We start from the raw sequence: 22734 nt of genomic DNA on the forward strand, positions 1-22734 counted from the left end.
AAATATAACGTGTTTGCTGCCATCATCTGGTACAGCAAAGCAACAACAGATCCTTGAAACACAACTCTTATTACAACCACATCCTGTCAGAACTGCAATAGTCAATTTTCTTGGTTGGGAAAAACTGAGACTTGCACTAAAGTCTTTAGCTGCAACAGCATTATTAATTTAGTCACCATGTGTCTGCATCACTGTCTGTTGCAGTTTTTGTTTGATAAAACATGTCAAGATTTATTCCATTACAACCTGATCTGGGTATTTTTGTTTTTGGCAGTTCATGTTATACTTTTGGGAAGTGTCTTCGGAAGACTGATTTGGGATTGTTCATTCTCATTTAACAAATCTCGCCCAGAAAACTTTCCATATAGTGTTTATAATACTGCTTAATTATTCACATGTTGCAATTTCAGTAAGTAAACCTAAAAAGCAAATAACAATAACTAAGTATTACTAAGTATTAATAATCTTTTACATTTATCATTTGCTATTAGTGCTATCATTTAAGACCATACTACATTTAGTGTTGTACAACAGTCAATTCAATTTTGACTTTTACGTAATACCAAAAATTATTTTGACAAAACTAAAAAAAAGTCATATGCATGTGAATAAATAATATAAATATAACTGTACAGCTGTTGGAATAGCTCAGCAGAAGAAAATATGATAATTGTCTCTTGTTCTGTGTTATTATAGTTATTACCATTTTTTTTATATTAAACTAGTTTATATTCCTATTGGGCAAAAACACATTTTAAAGGATATTTATTAACTGATGAAAAGCACTTCTTTTGGGTCTTATCTTAGTTGGGCTTGTGCCTTGGTACTCCTTGAGGAATCAGTATATTTGTACATGTGCAGTGGGGTATACTTTTTTACTACCCTTGGGTACTCCACCACAAAACTCTGTTAAATTAAATTGAATTGCGTTTTAAATGTTTGGGGATTTTTAGTTCAAGTGATTAGTGAATTTGGCGCTGTATCTGTGACCATAAGTTGGGCAGAATGTAATCTATTCTATTATATACATAAGGGTCATATCTATCTATCGAGAGAGAGAGAGAGAGAGAGAGAGAGAGAGAGAGAGAGAGAGAGAGAGAGAGAGAGAGAGAGATTGCCAAAATGGTAACATGAGCTGCTTCTGGGCATGCCACAAAGTACCACCTCTGCTATAGTGATGCCATTAAGGTTGTACATATCCCACTTCACCATGTAATAGATACTTATAGGCTGGACTTGAATTGTCTGACAGAATCACATATCTCATGGCAAGATATATATAGAAAAAATGCTTGTCCATTTTTAGATATACACTGTGGAGAAAATGTTAGTTCGTCTAGCAGATCGACCTGACGAGTATACGACTGTGGACACCTCTGCTCTGCTTAGTTTTTCACGATGGACTTGTACATACAGACCATGTCGAGTTGTTCTCACAGAATCCTACTTTATCTACCCTCACTATTATAGAAAAAAGTATATATATATAAATATAATATATATATATATATATATATATATTATATATATCTATATTAATTATCTAGATATATATATATTTTCTCAAAAGAACTCGGTTTGTTTGTAACTTCAATGACAAAACCGAAGGGTCAATGTTATGTATGAGTACCTACCATCCCATATCTAAAAGGGTCGTCACATTTTGCCTACTAATGTGACTACTAAGCACTGACTAAAATGATTGTCTACACACCTCTTAAAAGTTTTACAACATATAACCTCTTGCTAGTATTAAGCTAATGTTTGTTTAGTCACAGATTCACTTAGTGCCAAAGGGAATAGGCTTACAGTATGTCCATATACGAAACTATCTTTAAAGGATTTAAACAAACTGGTAACTGGTCTGATTTCTGATGAAGTGCATGGAAGGATGAATGATGGATGAACGTGGTAATAACAGTTTAAAACCGAACATTATTGTGGGACAGGCAGTTTTACATTTTAGAATTCATTGGGTAGAAATGTATTAATAAAAACATATATACAGAAGTATTTAGTCAGAATGCACTGAAATACCTTTAAGAGAGATGAACACAAAATGCATTAATGTTATTACTACTTTTTGGCCCTTATTTGGCAGATTGGACACTGTGTAACAGGCTATATAAAAGCAACTGCAGGCTTTTATAGGCAGCGGCAGTGTGTGACGTGATTAATGCTCTAGGACTGAATGTTGAATTAATGCCAGTGACCAGCTGTTACCAAGCGTCTTAGACAGGCTGGTGAACAGTGTTTTTCTTTGTTGAATGGCATAGTCCAGAAAACCCATGATAGCTTACCAGTGAGTATCAAGCCTGTACATTTTCTGATTAAACTGTAATGTGTCATTTTTTACAATAAATGTACAAGATGTGGCTACTTAATTATGAACTATAAAGAAAATAAAGACATTTTAAGTCTGAGTAAAATCATATGTGTAGAAAACAAGGCCTATGTTTGCTGTTAGTTATTTGGCCCTGAAATGGATAGAAGCAAATATTTATTATGGTTTGAAACGGGCAATTAGGAAATCAAGGTACATTATGTCACAAAAGGCATGTCAAAGCTTAATGGAAGTATCTGGCAAAGATGGAGGATGCAGAGAATTAGGTCAACTGAAATAAGGCACGATAACAAAAACTCTTGAATACAGATAGTGAACAAATTGAACCAACCAGAACATTTTGCTAGGAGTTAAGCAAACAAGCTTTTGCAACATCACAGGTTGTGGCTACTTCCTCACAACATGGCTAAAACACATTTATGGAAAACATTACAGTTCTTAATATGTGCTTTTTAAAACTATTTTAATAGGTTTGCTTCTTCTCTCTCGTGTGTACAAATGGTCAATTAATTAACAAAGCATAGCAGCAGGAAACCCTGTAGTGGTGAGGAAAGAAAAGAGACTATACAATACTATTTAACATTGTATAATGTCGTTTTTTTTATATATTGGGATCAGTAATATGATTGTTTATGTATTTTCCTCCTCTGAAACAATGTATTGCAATGTAAACGGATTAGTCTGTTCATAACATTATAGGCTTAAACATTGCATCTACACAAGTGAGATTGTTTGAACTTTGAATCTTAAGCTTACTATTAATAGAAAGTTAAGTTTTTTTTTTTTTTTTTTTTTTAAATCCACAGTTTAACTGTTATAGCCATTGTTAATACCCTAGCATAGAATGTATTATGCACTATTTTGGTATATGATTAAAGATTATTTAATCTAGTTATTTGTTTGTATTGGTGAACTAAAACAATCTTCAGAAAAATTATTGGGTTGTTTGGTGAATCATTAAATAAATACATATTAACAAAGCAGATTAATTATTACATGTGCCTAATTATTACATTCAAATTAATAAAAACTGGCATAGTGTATGTACCCAACTGCTTTTCACCAACACAAAAATTAGACCTATAATTTATTTAAATGTGTTATGAGGTCCTTAACAAATGTTCAAAGGATATGGTGCTCAACATATAACTAAAGCACTAAAACCACACAGGAGTATAAAATGTATTCTGGATTGCATGATGCAATAGAAATGACATCAATCTGCCAATGTGCTAATGCTCCAAATATAGCTGTATTTCATGTAGCTCTGCCCCTAGTGATCCTCAGGAGGGAAATGAATGGGTGGGGGATGGGGTTTTCAACATTTACCTTTCATCTAATGCACATAGGATGTATGGTGAACCTATCAGGTTGCTAAGTAGAAATACAGTTGTAATAAGGATTGCATATTTACATAGAGTTACCAATTACTATTTATAGATAGAGGTTAGGCTAGTATCAGTGCTTGAATCCTCCCCAAAAAAGTGCCAAAACCACTATATCATTTCAACAACACTTAAAAATTAACTAAAGCCCGATTCATACAGGACTAAAAATCAACACATAAACAGGTGGTTTTGGAATTTTTTACTGACATTGGTAAAATGTAGTCCTGTGCGAACTGTCCATTTAGTTTTATCCCAGATAATTTTCTCAGGAGGTCCTCTGATTATTTGACAAGACACCGGGACCTAGAATTTCAAACTCAGACGTCCTGTGTCTTTTTACTCCCGTGTGAATCAACCCTGTCAGTGTTGTTAGAATTGATAAAGCTTTTCCAGGGGCATTCGCCTCAAAGCAACACCAGACTCTACAATAAGCCATAATATAATATAAAAATTGATATGATCTGTCCCGAGATTCCACAGTTCTGATAACTGACGACTGACTCGAGGACTGATGACTGAAGCCTGACACAGGAAGGAGTGATACCTGAGGGTGTCCTAAAATGGATACCATACCCATAGTGTTCCTCTATCAATCACTTGTTGATTCTGACCTTCTGGGATTTGTATTAATTCTTCAAATGTCATCCTTGTAGTTGCAGTCTGAGATACAAATGTTCTAAGTAATCAAGCACCCACTATGGTGCCCTTTACAAACTGACATTTTGTTGCCTCTTTCCAAATGGAGGGGGGTTAGCTATTTCCTATACATGCACACATAATTTATTCTCAGGAGTGGGTGGTATTTAATATGTGCAATTATGTATGTTTAAATTAATCTATCTAATCAAACAAATGCATTTGTGGTGGTATTAGCTGCATTGATCTTTTGTGTGAATGTACAGCTGCCAGTGCAGAAAGCTTAGGGGAACTTATTGTGTTTCTACTTGTATAAGATTCAAATAAGGAGGCCACACCCTGTGTAGCAGCAATACCATTATACAGTATGTCACTGTGACAGGGATGACCCTGTCACTTGTTCTTGCACAGATGTGTATAGCTGGGACATGTTGCTAAGCAACGAACTGAGCAGGTAGGCTTGCCCTGCGCTGAGCTGATCGGGAGGTCCAGATTGGCTGGGGGGCATTCCAGGGGAAGCTGAGTGTGCTCAAAAAGTGCCTGCAACACAGCTGCTACATAGAGGGACGCTTCGTTTACATCAAGGAGGATAACTTCCACTCCATAGGATAACTGCTACGGAACCCTTCAACTGCAAGATGGTGCTTGTGAAGGCTCTGCCCAGCCAGGACTGTCGTAAAGACCTGGAGTCGCTGGGAGGCCAAGAATTCGGGAGCAACAGCACTAGGTTAGTTTAGGGGATGTTGACCCCAACAAGTATAGACAGGATTTCGCAGTGTAGTAGATTCCTGGAGTGGGATGCCCCTTTTAGAGAGACTACCCCTTGTTTTGTGTGGCAAACTTTTTGTTTTAGCTTTGTTTTGTGTTTTCTTTATTAAATCTGGCACTAGGGCTATCATTGCTAGTACCCTAGTGGCAGCACCTGTGTTAATGGAAATCTGCGCGCCTGTGCGGCATGTTAACACCCAATGGTCTATGTCTGATTCAGTATTATTCAGTGACGGCCCATGCACGTAATACTTCACCATTATAATCACAATGTGGACTTTTCATGCGTTGGAAGAAAGTAACAAGCAATAACTATTATGTCCAAAAATGGTAGGGCAGTGTGTATACATTATGAATCTATGTGAAATTAGATAAACATTATGAATTCTCATACAAACCTTTGTCTAATGTAATTATTTTATTTTTGGTTTCTAAATGAATAAGCATGCAACCCCCACTATTTTGCTTGGGACTGTAAATTGTGACTTTATTGTCCTTGGTAGGTACCTATGACAGATGCTACTTAATGATATTGTATAGTGTATTGCATCTTATAGCTAAGGGACAGAAAAGTCTAAGCTTAACGCAATCGGCTGTCTGATCGCAAAAGTGTAAAAGGATTAATAGAAATATCTGTGCTTTGCAAAGGGCTTAGTTGTTCATTTATTTATATATGTATTGATGTATTTCAAATGGCTGCATTTCTTTATCTGTAATCGATTCAGTATTTTGTATAATGTTGCTTATAAAATAACCAAACTGTAAAGCACTATGATTTTATAATGGCAATAATTTGAAACTTTGAATAAATTGGGTCACACAAAAAAAAAAAAAAAAATCTGAATGAAGAGGTATCTAAAGCCCTCGTACTGTATGTTTATGTTTTCCTATTCGGCCATGGCTACTTTCATCAGCTCTCAAATAATAAAGGATTGCTTGATGGCACAGCCTTTATGTATAGTAGAAAGTTTAGTGTGGTTATGTAACAAACAGGATTTTCAGTGCTGAAGTCTTATAAGCATAATGTACGACTTCCGGACATGTTTCCATGCAAAAGAAAAATATGTTTTTGGTAAATTGCATGACTTGTTAGCAAGCCGTGCACTGTTTTAGATGTGTACTTCCTTGTGCGTGGCATGTGCGTGCTATTATACTTCACATAAACAATGACTGTAGAGAGAGAGTGACGACTTTCTAAGCTGCATGCAAACCTGGCCTATGTGATATGGACACCAGCTTTGTTTACCTGTTTGAAAATGTCACTGCTCTTGCTTCTATATTGGGAACAAAGTTTATGTGGAGAATGGATATCCTGGGATTACCCCCAAAAATACATGGTTGATGAAATCCAGTGCGATTCCCAAATGTTGTAAAACGATCCAATCAACCCCTAAGTAATTTATTAAGTTTTTCCAAGGACATTTAAGCTAAATTCAGTTCTGTAGTGGAAAGTGAAATGCCTGTTGACTACTGTTTCCTCATTCCAGAAAAACTCTAAAGCATCATTTGGAGCTACTTACTTTTCAAGGAATCGTTTTAAAATGGAACACATTCACTGGTGCATAGATTTTTCTTTACGGACATAAAAACTGATTACAGACACACTTTGGAATGCTAGATCAAAAAAGGTTGTTACAGCAGGCTGCAGATAAATAAATAAGAAATTAAATAGTTGTGAAGAAATTAAAAAAAAAAGGGTAATTAAGGATGTTGTTGAAAATATGTAAAATAATAATAATAATAATAATAATAATAATAATAATAATAATAATAACATATTTATGAAGAATTTAAGAGAATAATGGTTTTAACCTGTTGTGACCCAAAAGATTTATGTTTGTTGAATTTCAGTCCCCCTTTCATATTAATAACCGAGATCCAAATAAATCATCTCTTAATTTTTAGGGAAACAAGTACATTATAATGTACACTGGATCACAAGAGGCTATAAAAAGGTACATGCATTAGTAACCAACAAATAAAACCCCAACAAAAATGGATAAAGGTGTCCTTTAATAGCACTGTGAAGAAACTTACAGAAAGTGAACCTTGGAAAGAAACATGTGAAAGAAAAATAAAGAGGAGAAAGGCTGCAATATCACCAATGCTGTATTATTCTTCATTAAGTTTTCACAAAATTGAGACTGGTCTTCCCTCACAACAGTTAAAGAAATGTTTAGGTTTTTTTGGTTAATTTTAGACGCAGCCACAGTTTTAGGTGATACTGTTGTCTTTAACCTGTTGGTGTTTTAAATCAATTGAGAAAATGAAAGGTGAAATACAAAAAAAAAGGAAAGCGTTGAAGAAGCTCATACATAGGGGTGTGAACATTTTTTTTTTCTTGTCACTTTCAACCTTGAAAATGTGCGGGCCATAGCTAGGGTGGCATTAGAATGTGACCCCATCACAATACATCCATCCAACAAAACACATAGCCAAAATCAATACACATTATAGGTTACATTTGGGGATGTCACACAACACAACAGCCAGAAAAAAAGTAACACACTGCCCAGATTTGTGTAGGATATTTTGATTCAACTAAAGAAACTGGTTCGATATCCATCTGGATAACACACATCCAAGAATATTAGGTTCCACCCCCCACCCCTCACCCCCACTAGTTATGGACCTGTCACACATTTACTAAAAACTAAGGCTTAACTCTTGTGCTTCACATTCTTATGAACACTGTCTATTGAAGAAAATAAAATTGCTAACATTTACTCTTACATACGAGTCAACTAATTTGAAAAAGTATTTCAGTCTGGCTTTTCCCTTCTTACAGAAATAAAATAAAAGTACAGAACTGTCTTTTCCGAAAGGCATTGTGGCAGATTTCTTTAAGTTACTTACCCTGATATTTTTTCATTAGGTAAACAAGTCCTTCTCCCAACTACATCTTACATTCCAACACTTCCAAAAGCACTTTCTTTCTGTGACTGCTGCTACGAAATCAGAACAGATTCACAATTCCAATAAACACTACAGTCACTACATATACTCTTGGCTGTTGAAACAACATAGTCTTGTGCATTAACCTACTGTGTAAAGGGATATTCTAAAGTAGTTACATATTGATATTTGTTTTTTCTGTTTTGAAGAATAAAAGCAAGACCCGCTTTGCTTGAAAAAAAACTCTTATTTCTTTACCCATTTGACTAGTAGCTACCATAGACCATTGCATACTGTATTTACTACAGGGACTGCTAAAAAATAATCTAAAAAGATCAATATTCATGACATGGATCAATAGTTTGTAATTAACAAAATTCTGTACTATTTAAAAGTATAAACTTTGTAATCAATTTTTTAAGATCAACTTTACCATATAGTGAACTACCATTCAGACATACACTTACAGGACAGGTCTCTCTATAGTAAATGTCATCCAAAAGTTGAAGCTGATGAGCTAAATTATCTACATTACATTGTCAGACGGCCTTGATTGAATATAAATCTTTTTTTTACAGACTGCTTATTACAAAATAAAATACATGTTCGACTAATTCTGATTTGTAGAGCAATGGTATCCTTTATCTGTATAATGAGTAATATCTCATGTATTGAGGGCTTTACGGTAATTTAAGGAAACTATTTATCTAAAACATTAATGCACCCTTAGTACTTCAAGCCTGTAGTCAACTCTATCATGACTCTTGCCTTTCAGCAAAACCAATTACTCTTCCACAACTGCTGGTTTCCACACCTGGGCTGCTACTCCAGACTTCTTGGCTGAGAACTTGGGCTTGGGAGCCCTAAGCATAGCGCCCCCTAATGATGATGATGACTCTTGTTTGGTATACAGCGGGTAGCTTGCGGTTCCATAGGCGTTAGCAGGAAGCTGGAAGGAACCATCTTCCACGGCTGGAGACAAAGGAGATAACCCATAAGATGGTCCTCTGCACACCTGGGGCTGCTGGTGTGGGGTGGAATACGTAGCGTTCATCTGTCCAGCTGACTTCACAGGGGGCAGGGCTTCATACTTGATGGGCTGTTTTAAAGAGGCAGGGGCAACTTTGGGCAGATGGGCTTTGGCGTCAGTGGGTGGGCCATAGGTGAAGAGAGAGGAGTTCAGCTGATAAGGTTGGTGTTTCATGACATCCAAAGCATTGAGGACTTTGGTGGCTTTTTTCCCTTTGGTTTTGGTCTTCCCTGTAGGGCCAGACTGAGGCTGGTCCTTGATTGCCCCTGGGGGGTAGGAGGGAGACTGGATGGGGTTGTAGGACAATGGAGGAGGGGCTCGGATATTGGGTGAGTATTTCCATGAGCAAGGCATGGATGGGGTTGGTGATTGGGATCTGGGTTTGTTGGCCTGCACGGTTGAGGAGTCCACCACAAATTTCTCCATACGAGACTGCCTCCTCGCATACAGCTCAGCACCTCTGCCCTTCAAGGCTGGCATCTCATAGGCTGGGCCCACTCTACCAGCTGGAGTGACATTACCAACTGAAGTGGTGGGTGGTGTTTTAGAGGAACATGAATGAGCCGAGGCCACTGACTGGGGAGCTTGAGGAGCCACCACAGTCCTCACGGGAGCAGGAGCCAGTACAGCATTTTGGACAGGGAAAGATGGCGCTTGGTTGGAAACATCTGGTTGAGGAGACCAAGGAGGCGAGGCTGGATTGATAGATGGCTTGGGAGCTACAGGAGGAGGCGTCTTTTGCTTGACGGCAGAGGACTGCAGAAAATTGCAAGCCTCAGCTCCTAGACTGAGGTAGTCTTCCTCTGGGCCTGACTCAAAGCCTGCCAGTGGGGTCCGCTTGTCCCCTTTGGTAAGAAGGTCCAGGAGCTCAGGGTTAGGTGACACCTTGGGTTGCTCTATGAAAGTAAACATGGGCTTTGCAGAGTTCCTTTTTCGTGTCTCCTGCAAAATCCCAGACCTGATTGCTGGAACTGAGATCCGTTCATCTCGGGATGCAATCTGCTCCCCAGAACTTGTTGGTGACCACACTTGCGAGTGAGTAGTGACAGGCACAGGAGGTATTACCACCCTGTACTTGTTCTCTGTTTGAGAACTGAGAGAAGAGTAGTATGGGGTAGGCAGATCTGACATTGGGCTGGTCACTCTTCTAGTAGGGGAAAACGGTGCTAGCACTCTGTTTTGAACACTGGTGAAGGGCCTGGCTGTTCTGTTGGTAACGTTAGACTTCTGGGATTCAGTTGTTTGGTAAGCAGAACTGTGATGAACCATCTCAGACCTCCCATTGACTCCATTTACACTGGGCCCTCCAGGAGGGTTGCCATGATTTTGTTGCTGTTGCTGCAACTTCATCTGCTGATTGACATCAATGTAACCCTCGCTCATGTGACATTTGGTTTGTATTGATGATTCTGAGTAAGAGCTCTCCTGCATCTGGTAAGAAGTGCTTTGAGTGAACTTTGAACTCTGTTGTGTATCGGCATTCATGTGGTCCTCCACTGGTATCCCCATCCTTCGAATCTCTTCTTGTTCAGCGGTTATCTGGTCTACCCGCTGCCTCCTCTTGGCAAACATCAGGGCTCCTTTGCCCTTGGTCTCAGGCAGACGTTGCATCTCTTCCTCGTCGTTAAGCTTCTTCTCTATTTCCAGCAATCCTGTATCCAAATCAAATGTCACAATGCGGGCTCGGCCGCTGGCATCAGTGAAGAAATCCTCGTCAAGTTCTGATTCACTGGTGGCTAGTAAAGTGACCTGGATGGCATCGTTGTAGCCTTCCTCACCCTCCTCTCCCTCCTCTAGCTCGCTCTCTCCAGTCCCGTAGCTGACAAGTGTGTACTTCTTGGCCCTCTGTCGGTGCTTCTTGAACATCAACACCCCCTTGTTGCTGGAATTTGGAGCTGCAGTCAGCAGCAAGGCAATGCGCTTACATTTAGACTTGGCCTCCTTCACTTGCTTTTCTGACAGACTCTCATTTCGCCTGAGTCCTGTAAGAAGGGACAGACAGACAGAGAGAGAGAGAGAGAGAGAGAGAGAGAGAGAGAGAGAGAGAGAGAGAGAGAATCAAAAGACAGAAGAAGAATGCATTAACATCATCCCAGAAATACAAGGGGGGGTGGGGGGCTCTAGGCTAAGAGTATAAACTAATACAGGCGATCCTCGACTTACAACGTTTTGATTTACGACGCACGGCACTTACGACTCTTTTGCATTATTACCCTGCTTCAACATTGATACAGCGTTTACGACATGGTGAGACCTGACCCATGCGTCATGTGCGCATGCTCGGTGTCCGAACCGCAGTACATGTGGTCGCCCTGACTCAGTCTGGTGGGTTTTTTTTTCATGCATGTAACTTTTTTTAAAATTTATTTGCAGTTAACATTGTCTGATAAGAGCAACTGACTCAAAACGAAACCTAAGCTGTGAACTCTGTCACATGATGAGGGGCTTAACTTCAGGAAATCGTATTTCCTGCTAGGAGTACGACATGCACTGAATACGTTATTAGAAAGCCCCAAGTCTGTACTTTTAAACAAGCCAGGTAGGTGTCTAAGTAATATGCGCGTAACCACCGGGCTGAGTGTAAAGAGTTAAGTAAATATTTGCATGAGAACAATATAACAGGTCATTTTTGTAAAATTGTATTATCTGGCTGAAGGGTCAGGTACGTAACCCCAATTTATAACATTGTTCCTGTGGGAAAATGCGCTTCGACATACGACGCTTCGACTAACAACGCGATTTTCAGGAACCAATTGTGTCGTAAATGCGAGAACTGCCTGTAGTCACCTACCAAGACATAATAAGTTTTACTGGGCCATATTTTATACCACTGATTGATTTACAGAGAGCTATCAGCACAGTTAAAACGGACTATTAATAACCCATGCAACGATTCAATCCTAGCATATCATCTCGGAAAGTGTATGCTACTAAAACAGTTATCAGAATGAACAGGACAGTATAGGTGATGATGTAGATCCAGAATCTGTCAAAAATAAATGAGCAGAATAAAAAGGATAGACAGATTGAAATGGATATACATGAGTCTCGCACAACATTGTACTATATATATATATATATATATATATATATATATATATATATATATAGATATATATATAATATATATATATATGTAGTACAATTAAATATATGTTTGTTGAAAGGTAGCTTCTTCCAACTTTCTGCCAGCAGTAAACATGAGAATATTACAACTCAATGCAGCATCCTCATTAATATTTCCAATGGAGACAAAAGCAGTTGAATACTTTGAGATGAATTTCTATTAACAAATCCTTCAGTTCCCAGTGACATACATATATTTGTATTTTTACCCCAGAAAACGATTTTAAATTTTGATCTAAAATCTAAATGGATTGTTTAAATATGTTTGAATACATAGTTATTCAACCCATGACAAGACAGCACACCTTACTTACTTAGGGTTAGGTGTCATTAAACTCTACATTATGAGTATCATACAATTTCTCATTCTTTTTCTGGGTCTTACCTTGATGCACAAAGAGCACAGATGCTGAAAGCTTGTTAATTGTAATAATGTAGAGCATTTTCTGTTTATCATTGACATTATCTAATACATGCATAAATAGGGTAAGGTATACACATACACCATTTTACACCCATCCATCCCTATATCTATATTTATTTGCTTTTCAACATAAAAATATATTTTAATTAACTTTATTGTGATCCCCGGTCTTGCACATTACTGCATACAGACCCCTTGGTCATCTATCAGTCATGCTTTTCTGCAGGCACTAATTTTACAATATGATGAAATAAGATGACAGCAACATCTCCAATTGGTATTATGCAGCTCTGCAAATTTGCATCCCAGCCCTCATAAATGATGGGTCAGTTTCAGACTTTTCAGCATATCAATAAGTAAAACGGAACGAGACATATTTCAATCAGTCTGATCAAACAAAATCAGCTATAAAAAAAGTGCCAAGGCTACGTGTGAGTGCCAAGGCTACGTGTGAATCTACTGACTATTTCATTTTTTTAAATGACTTCCTAGGCTAATAACTTTAATCCTCAGACACAGCTAACAATGCTGCAAGAAATGTACTCCTGTTTAGACAAATGATTGATTTATAACACTTGTGTATTTACTCTTTGGGAATTCTTTCTAATTTCCCAGTAACTATAACTTTTGTAACTATTTCCATTTAAATTAAATAAACTAAATTGTACGCAGACATACATACTGTACTTTTACATAGTGGTGCAAATGGTGCAGACAAATAAATTTAAAAATAGCCTTGGAATACAAACTAGGTTCATAGCAGGCTAGTTTATGGGGCTAAATTTGAAGCTGCTGCACTATTTCTTAACTAAACATGCACCTTAAAGTTACACATTAACTGACTGAATTAAGCTGCAAGTAGACAGTTTAAAAAGCCCCATTTCTTTTTTTCAACAAAAAAGCATTCTCATAGGTTTTCAGACTAACCTCAAGATCTAGAAGGCAGGAGAAATGGGGAGTTCACTTTTCACTGCGGTCAAGACTTGCAGTTTTAAAGGATCAGATAACTAGCGAGGATTACACATGCTGGTGTCTGTCAAACACTTCTGCAAGCATCACCAGCCTGCCGAGCGGCTCTCATTTTATTCTTATCCCCTCCAATCAAGCAACAGAACAGTTACCCTGCACACCCTCTTCCAACAAAACCCACAGAAGTCACAGTGTCTCTTCCTATCTGGCAAATCAATAGCTATTTATTCAAGGGCCAAAAAGCTAATCGGATCATAAATAATATATATATATATATATATATATATATATATATATATATATATATATATATATATAGATATATTATATATATTATATATATATATATATAGTATATATATATGTATAAAATTATTTCTTTTTTTTTTTGCAAATAAGGCTGACGCTTACAATGTAGAAATGCATCTGTACTCTTAAAAATACTAAAAACAGATGATCATGCTCCTTTTTAATAACAGAAATCCCTGTAGCCGTTCAAGAAACCAACCAGCTGAAATGAATTGGATGTGTTATACTTACTGGAGTGTCTTGCCCGGTGCTTGTTAGGTCTGCTGTGATCCTCTGACTCTGAATCCCTCTCTTCTTCTCCCTGATCTTCACCTTCTGATGAAACTCCAAAGGAGACAGAAGCAGGAGGTGCTTCAGTGTGCCCTCCTTTCACTTGAGAATCACACCCACTCAGACCAGACTCAGACCTGCACCCCATTACCACCTCCTCCTCTCCCTGGTGCTGCTGCTGGTCCCAGGCGGAGCACTCTCGGGTCATCTCCACTCGGCCGAGCGAGGATGAGGAGCTAACCAATTCGTCTGCTCCAAACACCTGCTTTTTGACCCCAGACAACCGGACATACTGGGTCTTGATGGTGCGGATGGGTTCCTGTCTGTTACTCTCTGCATCAGCTGATTCAAGATCTTGGCCGTCCTCTTCTTGATTTTCCCTGAAAACGCTGCTTTTCTCACCTCTCGTAACACTGACAGCAGCTGCCTGGGGGTCTCTGTGTCTATGATCTGAGAGGGACAATTGGAGCTCCACTACCGCTCCCTGGTGGAATTCTCCCTTCTGTCTTTCTCTGCTAGAAGGTTCTAGGCTGCATCTCTCCCTTGGATGTTCCTTCTCTGTTCCAGGAAATTTGGGGTTGCCCTGCCTGGTGCCCCCTGACAGGTCTGTGTCGCTCTCTGTCTCTCCATTGTAGGCTTCATCTTGAGACTCAGAGATGTAAAGCTCTGTCGGAGTGGGGGCCTTGCAGGATGGCCAGATCTGCAGAGTCGTGCTCTCAAGGCCCACACATGCACTGGTTTCACCAAAGTATGCCTTCTCAGAGCCAGGATCGGAGAGCTCATGTAATCCAGAAGAAGACCTGGACCAAGAAGAAGGTCATACTTTAAACTGTGAACATATAGCAGGGTGTGTGACAAAACCTTAAAACTAGTAGGGGAATAGTGGATGGTAAGTACAGGGTGATTAGAAAGTAAGTTTACCACATGAGATATGGTGTGTTGATGTGGTAAACTTACTTTCTAATCACCCTGAATATAGAATAGTATATAGGATCTGTATTGTGTTGCATTTTTGGTAATGATACTCTCAGGACAAGACTAACAGCAGCAATGAAAGGACCGTGTATAAAAACTAGGAAGGCACACATAACAAAGAAGTGTAAAATGTTCATAAGCTGCCCATAGTGCTGTAACTCACCTGGAGGGATCTGCACAGCTCATTCTTTGAACAAAATGGGACAGTTGTGACTATAACATGAAATACATTTTACTGTGATCTAATCTAGCTATAGCTATACAAGCTGTACTGTGTATATCTGTTTCGTTATAAGTTACCAAATATGTCAGTAAACATTGATAGAGGAGTAAACTTTTTTTTGTAGAAAGTTATATAATCAATTTATTGAGCTAATATATTATTGCTCAAAATAAGAACTAACCTGTAAATGAGCTCAAAAGCTGTTTTCTTTACATTGTATTTTATTTCTAATGTAGAGTTTTCAATTTTTTTAAGATTGGGTAAGAATGATTTTATCTTTCTATTTTTACAGATCCAGAGACAAAAAACAAACAAAAAAATGGATAATAATTTCTCCTTCAATGTCCTTAATAACTGCTGTATAAAATACCAGCCGCAGAGTGATCTGCACTGTACAGTCATACACAGAAATTATTGTTTTTGTTTATATTTGAGGCCAAATTACATTGTACAGCTAGATAAAGTGATCTTTAGATTTGAAAAAAAAAAATGTAATTCCTACCTTATTTTAACATTGTAATTTAAACTTGAACTGAACTGTAAGTGGAAAACAAAAATGGCTGGGCCACGGTCATGTTGTAGAAGGTAATGAAACGACCAGCTGCTGCCTTAAAAAGGTGAAAAACTGCATTTAGAGTGGATGTGATGAGGTAGCAGAAATGGAAATGTTTATATTCACAATCCTTTTGTGTTTAGAATCAGCCTATATCCCCCCCTTCCTGTGCATATGACTGTAACCATGAATAGGCTGATTTACTGCTAAGGAATTATTGTAGGCATTTTCTACATACTTCGTGAATAATCATAATAAATCATGTGCTTTGCTTAACAGTTAAACATTTCACCATTGAGAAACTATATTTAGAAATTTCTGAGGTGGGGAAACTAGAATGAAAGTAAATAACAAAGAAGCACATCCTCCTCTCACACACATATGCAGTCCCAGTCAGCTGGCAGGATCTGCTGTATGGATAAAATTAATATTTTCATCCCCTTTAAAATGTGACTTATTACAGATCCCAATATAATGTTTTACTCTTTAATTTAACGGTATTACCCGAAGATGTCTATTACATATTAAATTCCAAAGGTTGTACAGAAACAGATATGCAGAGACTTCTCATGTTAAATGAGAATGGACCCAGAATCACTCCAGGTGTTACTGACTCATTTTGAGGTTAAACCCACAGATTCGCTCAATACAACAATCAGTCAGTTTAATATTTTATTAAACATCAAATTCAGCATGCAAATACAAAACATTGCACACAATTACCAATTTCAGCGACAACAGAGTGTGCAGTCTTCATTTCTCTGGTCCAACAAAATAGCTCTATGGAAGCCTTTTTATACCTAGCCTTTGGTTACATCATTCTTCAACAATTCTTTCTTTTGTAAGATTTTCCAATATAGCTTGTTATCCTTTCAAGTCTTCTAATAAATATACCCACAATTCATGCATTTGACACACACAACCTGCTAATAAGAAATATTTCTACAAGAACAGTACAAGAGACCGACAACCTCCACATATCATACCCAAATAGGAATGCGTCCATGTCAGTAACTTTCCACAAGCTTGTCTTTTCATTGAGAACTTATAACATTTTAATAGGAGAAAAAGAAAATACCCATGAAGCATAGCAACATATAAAACAACCAAAACATTATGACACAGGTTTGCAACAAACTCCTGAGTACACGTCAGCAGGGGTGGAAAGTAACAAAGTAGATATATATACTTCCTTACACTACTTAAGTATTTGTTTTCGGGATCTGTACTTTACTGTACTTTCCACAGACCGTTTTGAATTTTAAAATAACAATGTTTAGCTGTGGAGGATGCATTTGTAGTTTAGAAGAGTAATGGGAATCTACAAGCAGTTTAAAAACAGGATTTTACAATTTAAACATTTGAGCCTAGGATTGTTTCACGAATTGTGTTTTATTTATGGATAAAGGTTTTGAATAAAATGTTATTAGAATATGGATACTTTACACAAAATAAAAAAAAATAAAAAAAAATTCTAATTGTTTTATCCTGATTTTATGAAGAACTAGTTTTTGTTTGTTGCTAAGCATACCTCAGTGTGTTTTTCTCAAGAAACATCTGGTCTGCTCAGGCTCTTTGGTTTAATCCAAGCAGGGACCCAGCAGCAACTTACAGTTGCGGCACAAATAACAACTTAATACAGTACTGTATTTAATTAAAATATTCTCCTTACATGCAGCTGTTCGTATCCTGTTTTGTGAAGTGTTTGTTGTCGATAACTTTTTATTTTTTATTTTTTAAAGGATTTGAGTGCATATTTGTACAGCCAGCTAAATATCAGTATTTACTGTTAGGCTACTTTTTTAATGTGCTATTGGTAATCGTGCTATTTGTTGTGTTCATAAAGTTTATTCAAAGTGCTGTCAGAGAACAGGTACCATGTCTGTGTTGCTGGTGATCCGTTGAAATAAAGTTATTGAATGTCAGTCTGCATCCATTTGTTTTACAACTTGTGAATGAAACCATAGAGTAATTGCTATAGCAAAGTGATTTAAATAAAATCTGGATGCCTGAGCGGCATTTCAACTCTGTTCTGTGTCTCTCTGGTCACTCAGCGGATACCCACACAGTAACAGAACACCCCTGTTACCACCACCCACTGGAGAGAGACATGGAGGTGGCCTAGAGTTGGCCTTTGGACCCCAGCCCCCTGTTGTGGCTAAAGGTGGAGAAAACACCTGGGGACCATACCCCGCTACATCCTCCAAGACTTCATCCAGTTGCTGCATAAGGTCCAGGTCAAATGGTTCCACGGGCAGTTCCCTGAGCTAAAGGGGGCCTTAGACGGCGTGACAAAGGTGGTCGGCTTCATCCATCAAGAGCGTTGGAAGGTGCAACATTCCAGGTTGGCCCTGTAGGCTGCACCATGGTTCTCCATTTTCCTGTTTTATTGGCATGCGAAGGCCAACTGCCCAGCTAGATGGGACATCAACCTATAGTGGGTGGAGGCCTAGTTCCAGAGTGAGGTAGAAGAAGAGCCACTGCCGTGTCCAGAGTCACTGCCGATATTCCTGGGAAAGGTTCCCCTGCTGCAGGAGTGGGCTGCAAACCAAACCACCGACCTGCGCCACCCCCCCCCCCCGGGATTTGAGGCAAACAGAAAAGGAGAGGCTTACCCCAGAGCCAGAGAAGGAGGAGCTGCCTGCCCGAGAGTCAGAAAAGGCGGAGCTGCCTGTCCAAGGGCCCAAGGGGGAAGAGACATCAAGCCAGAGCAACTGGAACTTCCATCTGTAGGAGCAGTGAAGCTACTGTGCTGCTCTCAACAGCCCCTGCACATGATACTAAGAGGAGCGCGACAGAATCCAGGCATGTTACTGCCAGCACCCCTACCACCTACACATCCAGAGTAACTAGCGCTATTGTTGCCAGCACCACTGCTGGAGTACCCAGTGCTGCTGCCGGCGCCACTGCTGGAGGGCCCCTAGCAAGAGACGCCAGCAGTAAGCCCGGGGCTTTCACCAGTGGCGGAGGAGTGGAGCCCCAAGAATGAACAATGGGGGCACTGGGTATAGGCAAGGGGTTGAAAGGGCATCCCCTAACAGAAGCCCAGGGGTCACCATGTGGGTTAAACAGGGGCCCTTGTACAGAAGCCCAGTAAATAGCTGGGAGCTAGTCCAGGTCAAGGGGATACAAGGGCAGTGTAGATCTTGTGTGGACTTTGGACTGCTTCGAAATCCATTTTAGCTCAAACTGAAGCAAGGCTATGGGAAGTATGGGAAGCATACATTGCTGCTGACTGTACTGTCTCTCCGTTGTGGATCATTCAAGGACTGTCTCTAGAGCTGCAAACCATAATCTTCATGTGTTCATTTAAATGAGCATCACGCAAGGTGACTTCATTAAAATATTTGTCAGCTCGGTTGCAACTACAACTTAAAGACATGTTTTGACTTGCTACAACAGTCTGACTGAGTGGACTAACGGCTAAAAATTGTGCTTATTGTTTCTCATATTTACCGTTTCACAAGCAATTGCAGGCTGTCAGCCAGGCTTTCAATGATAGCTGTGGCTTCAGAGTGTGAAAAGTCTGAACACGGCTCTCCATTTATTGACACCAACTCGTCTCCTTTGCACAGACCAGCAATGCAAGCCCTGCCTCCTTCTTCAATCTGGCAAAACAAAAAAAAGTTTCAAAGTCATATTACATTTTGAATTAGACACCTCCACTATTTTAATAACACTATAAAGTACATTAACTAACAGTATTTACACAGGTGTTGCATTACACCGTGTAACAAATATATATATTTTTTTTGTTCTTGGGTAGTAAGTGTTATTTCCTAATTGCTTATGCCTCAAAAGTATAGAAAATGGCTATTATTCCCCACAAACTTTGCTTTTGTGACCAGGATAGTGATATTTCAAAATATCACTATTTCCAGTGGGAAAACGGGCAAATGTGTGTCTTTTCGTTCACATAAAGTCACATATGAATCCAAATTAACATGTATTTATACTAAAGTAATACAAAAATGACTACAAAAGATTTAGAAGTGAGTAGTTTTTCGAGATTTACGATTATACTGTATTTACATTTTCTATACTTTTGAGGCATAAGCAATTAGGAAATAACACTTACTACCCAGGAACAAAAATTGTGTTACATAGTGTTATTAAATGCATGAAGCAACAATCTATGAGCATGGGAATAAGTACTGGATAAGCTGCTGATATACTATATGTTTTCCATAACTTGGTTTTATTCTTAGTCACAGAATTGCATTCTAAGCATTAGTAGAACATGTACAATGGTTTGATAGTAAACATGCAACAGCCATTCTCTACCATGTCATCATTTTGAAACACATCCACATCATGATAGCACATTTATTCAGCACAAAATATTTAAATATTGGGAAAACTAGATAATTCCTAAAGAAATAGCAAAATAAACTAGATACATCTAGGGCCCCTTAGTTCAACTAGACCTTGCTTATTGCAACTAATCTAAGAGCATTGGTTCTTAAGTCCTAAGAAGCTGGCACAGCTGGAATAACAGTAACACCTAACAACTCGAGCCTTCACTGCTCATGTGGCTTCTTTAAACAGAAGAGTAAGGAGTACCTTGCTTTTCTTAACATTTACAAATATGGAATGGTATGTATGCTCTATTTGAATTTTACTTGGAAACAATGTTAACATCCAAACACATCTGCATTGATTTCCATGGCTGAGGATCACATTTTTTTTAATGTATTTAATGGACTACTGCTGCTTACAAATCTTTCAAAGTGAAAAATGCAATGGGCCGAACTGAGTGAAAGGGACCGGTTTTCTCAGAAAATAAATTATGTTAGCTCTGAACAGCAATTCATTTGTTTGTTCGGCTGTTTTAGAAATTAAATGAATGTACTTCTGCACATCAACCAGGTATACCTTGGCTGTCGATATACATTTTTTATTGGAAAAATAACAATCAAGTAGAGTTGTTTTTATTTATTTATTTATTTATTTATTTATTTATTTTAGAATAGCTGTCATATTAGTATCTGTATCCTTGACATGTCTAAACAATGTGACAAGTGAAAGTTTTTTATTTTACTGAACAACCCTAGTAATGGATCTAAAATAGTAATTCAAATGTTTGAACCAAATATTGAGACAATAACTCAAAGTCTAAACAATTACAGAGCACAGCCTTTATACAACATAAACCTAAAAAGTCACTCACCATCAATATGGCAGCCATATCTGGTCAGTGGTCAATGTCACGGTCACCAACACATTCAGCAGGGATATAAAACTACTCAAACAGTTTTGAAGACATGAAACCACTGTGTCAGCTGCAGCTTTATAAAATAAATGTCACAAAACTGTCTTTATAAATTCATACAGAGTTGCTCAACAAGCAATGTATGATTTATTTGTACACATTTAAATCCAGTAGGCTTATATCTCAAAATTTCAATTTAGTCATCACCAATACATTTTTACCCCATTTTGGAATTGTCAATTGTATGTATTGATCTCAGTTCACTGCTGCAACCCCCGCACCAACTTCGCGAAACGGAGGCAGACACATACATTCTCCATAACGTGCCCTGCCATCTTTTTTCACACTGCAGGTCCACAGTGAAGCCATCAGACCCATAGTGCTGGAGAGCAACACAGATGTGAATGGCTCCACAGCAGACCCGCAGGCGCCCTGCCGGCAACAGGAGTCACTGGCGCACAGTGAACCGAGCACTACCCTGCCAAACTTAGCCCTCCCTACCCAGGCAGCACTCTCCGAGAACACTGAGAGAAACTTATTTAAAGATTAGCATTAGCAATAGATCAGAACTACAGTACAGTGGCTTGCGAAAGTATTGACCCCCCTTGGCATTTTTCCTATTTTGTTGCCTTACAACCTGGAATTAAAATTGATTTTTGTTTGGATTTCATGTAATGGACATACACAAAATAGTCCAAATTGGTGAAGTGAAATTTAAAAAATAACTTGTTTAAAAAAATTCTAAAAAATAAATAACGGAAAAGTGGTGCGTGCATATGTATTCACCCCCTTTGCTATTAAGTCTCTAAATAAGATCTGGTGCAACCAATTACCTTCAGAAGTCACATAATTAGTTAAATAAAGTCCACCTGTGTGCAATCTAAGTGTCACATGATCTGTCACACAATCTCACTATATATACACCTGTTCTGAAAGGCCCCAGAGTCTGCAACACCAGTAAGCAAGGGACACACCAAGCAAGCGGCACCATGAAGACCAAGGAGCTCTCCAAACAGGTCAGGGACAAAGTTGTGGAGAAGTACAAATCAGGGTTGGGTTATAAAAAAATATCCGAAACTTTGAACATTCCACGGAGCACCATTAAAGCCATTATTAAAAAATGGAAAGAATATGGCAGCACAACAAATCTGGCAAGAGAGGGCCGCCCACCAAAACTCACGGGCCAGGCAAGGAGAGCATTAATCAAAGAGGCAACAAAGAAACCAAAGATAACCCTGAAGGAGCTGCAAAGCTCCACAGCGGAGATTGGAGTATCTGTCCATAGGACCACTTTAAGCCGTACACTCCACAGAGCTGGGCTTTACAGAAGAGTGGCCAGAAAAAAGCCATGCTTAAAGAAAAAAATAAGCAAACACGTTTGGTGTTCGCCAAAAGGCATGTGGGAGACTCCCCAAACATATGGAAGAAGGTACTCTGGTCAGATCAGACTAAAATTTTGCTTTTTTGCCATCAAAGAAAACATTATGTCTGGCACAAACCCAACACCTCTCATCACCCCGAGAACACCATCCCCACAGTGAAGCATGGTGGTGGCAGCATCATGCTGTGGGGATGTTTTTCATTGGCAGGGACTGGGAAACTGGTCAGAATT

The 22734-nt window shown here is 38.6% G+C and overlaps 1 protein-coding gene across 1 annotated transcript in view; it reads right to left on the reverse strand.

The window, feature by feature from the left end:
• LOC121322758 (synaptopodin-2-like) overlaps positions 1–22734 on the reverse strand; it is a 50806-nt gene that overhangs the window by 4921 nt on the left and 23151 nt on the right. Inside the window, exons 2-4 of the mRNA XM_041263037.1 lie at positions 19367–19518; positions 14121–14959; positions 8846–11043 (exon numbers count right to left, since the gene is read on the reverse strand). Coding sequence (XP_041118971.1) covers positions 8846–11043; positions 14121–14959; positions 19367–19518 — 3189 coding nt within the window. The remainder of the gene's footprint in view (positions 1–8845; positions 11044–14120; positions 14960–19366; positions 19519–22734) is intronic.

Source organism: Polyodon spathula, chromosome 1 (genome assembly GCF_017654505.1).
Source record: "Polyodon spathula isolate WHYD16114869_AA chromosome 1, ASM1765450v1, whole genome shotgun sequence".
Lineage (NCBI taxonomy): Eukaryota > Metazoa > Chordata > Actinopteri > Acipenseriformes > Polyodontidae > Polyodon > Polyodon spathula.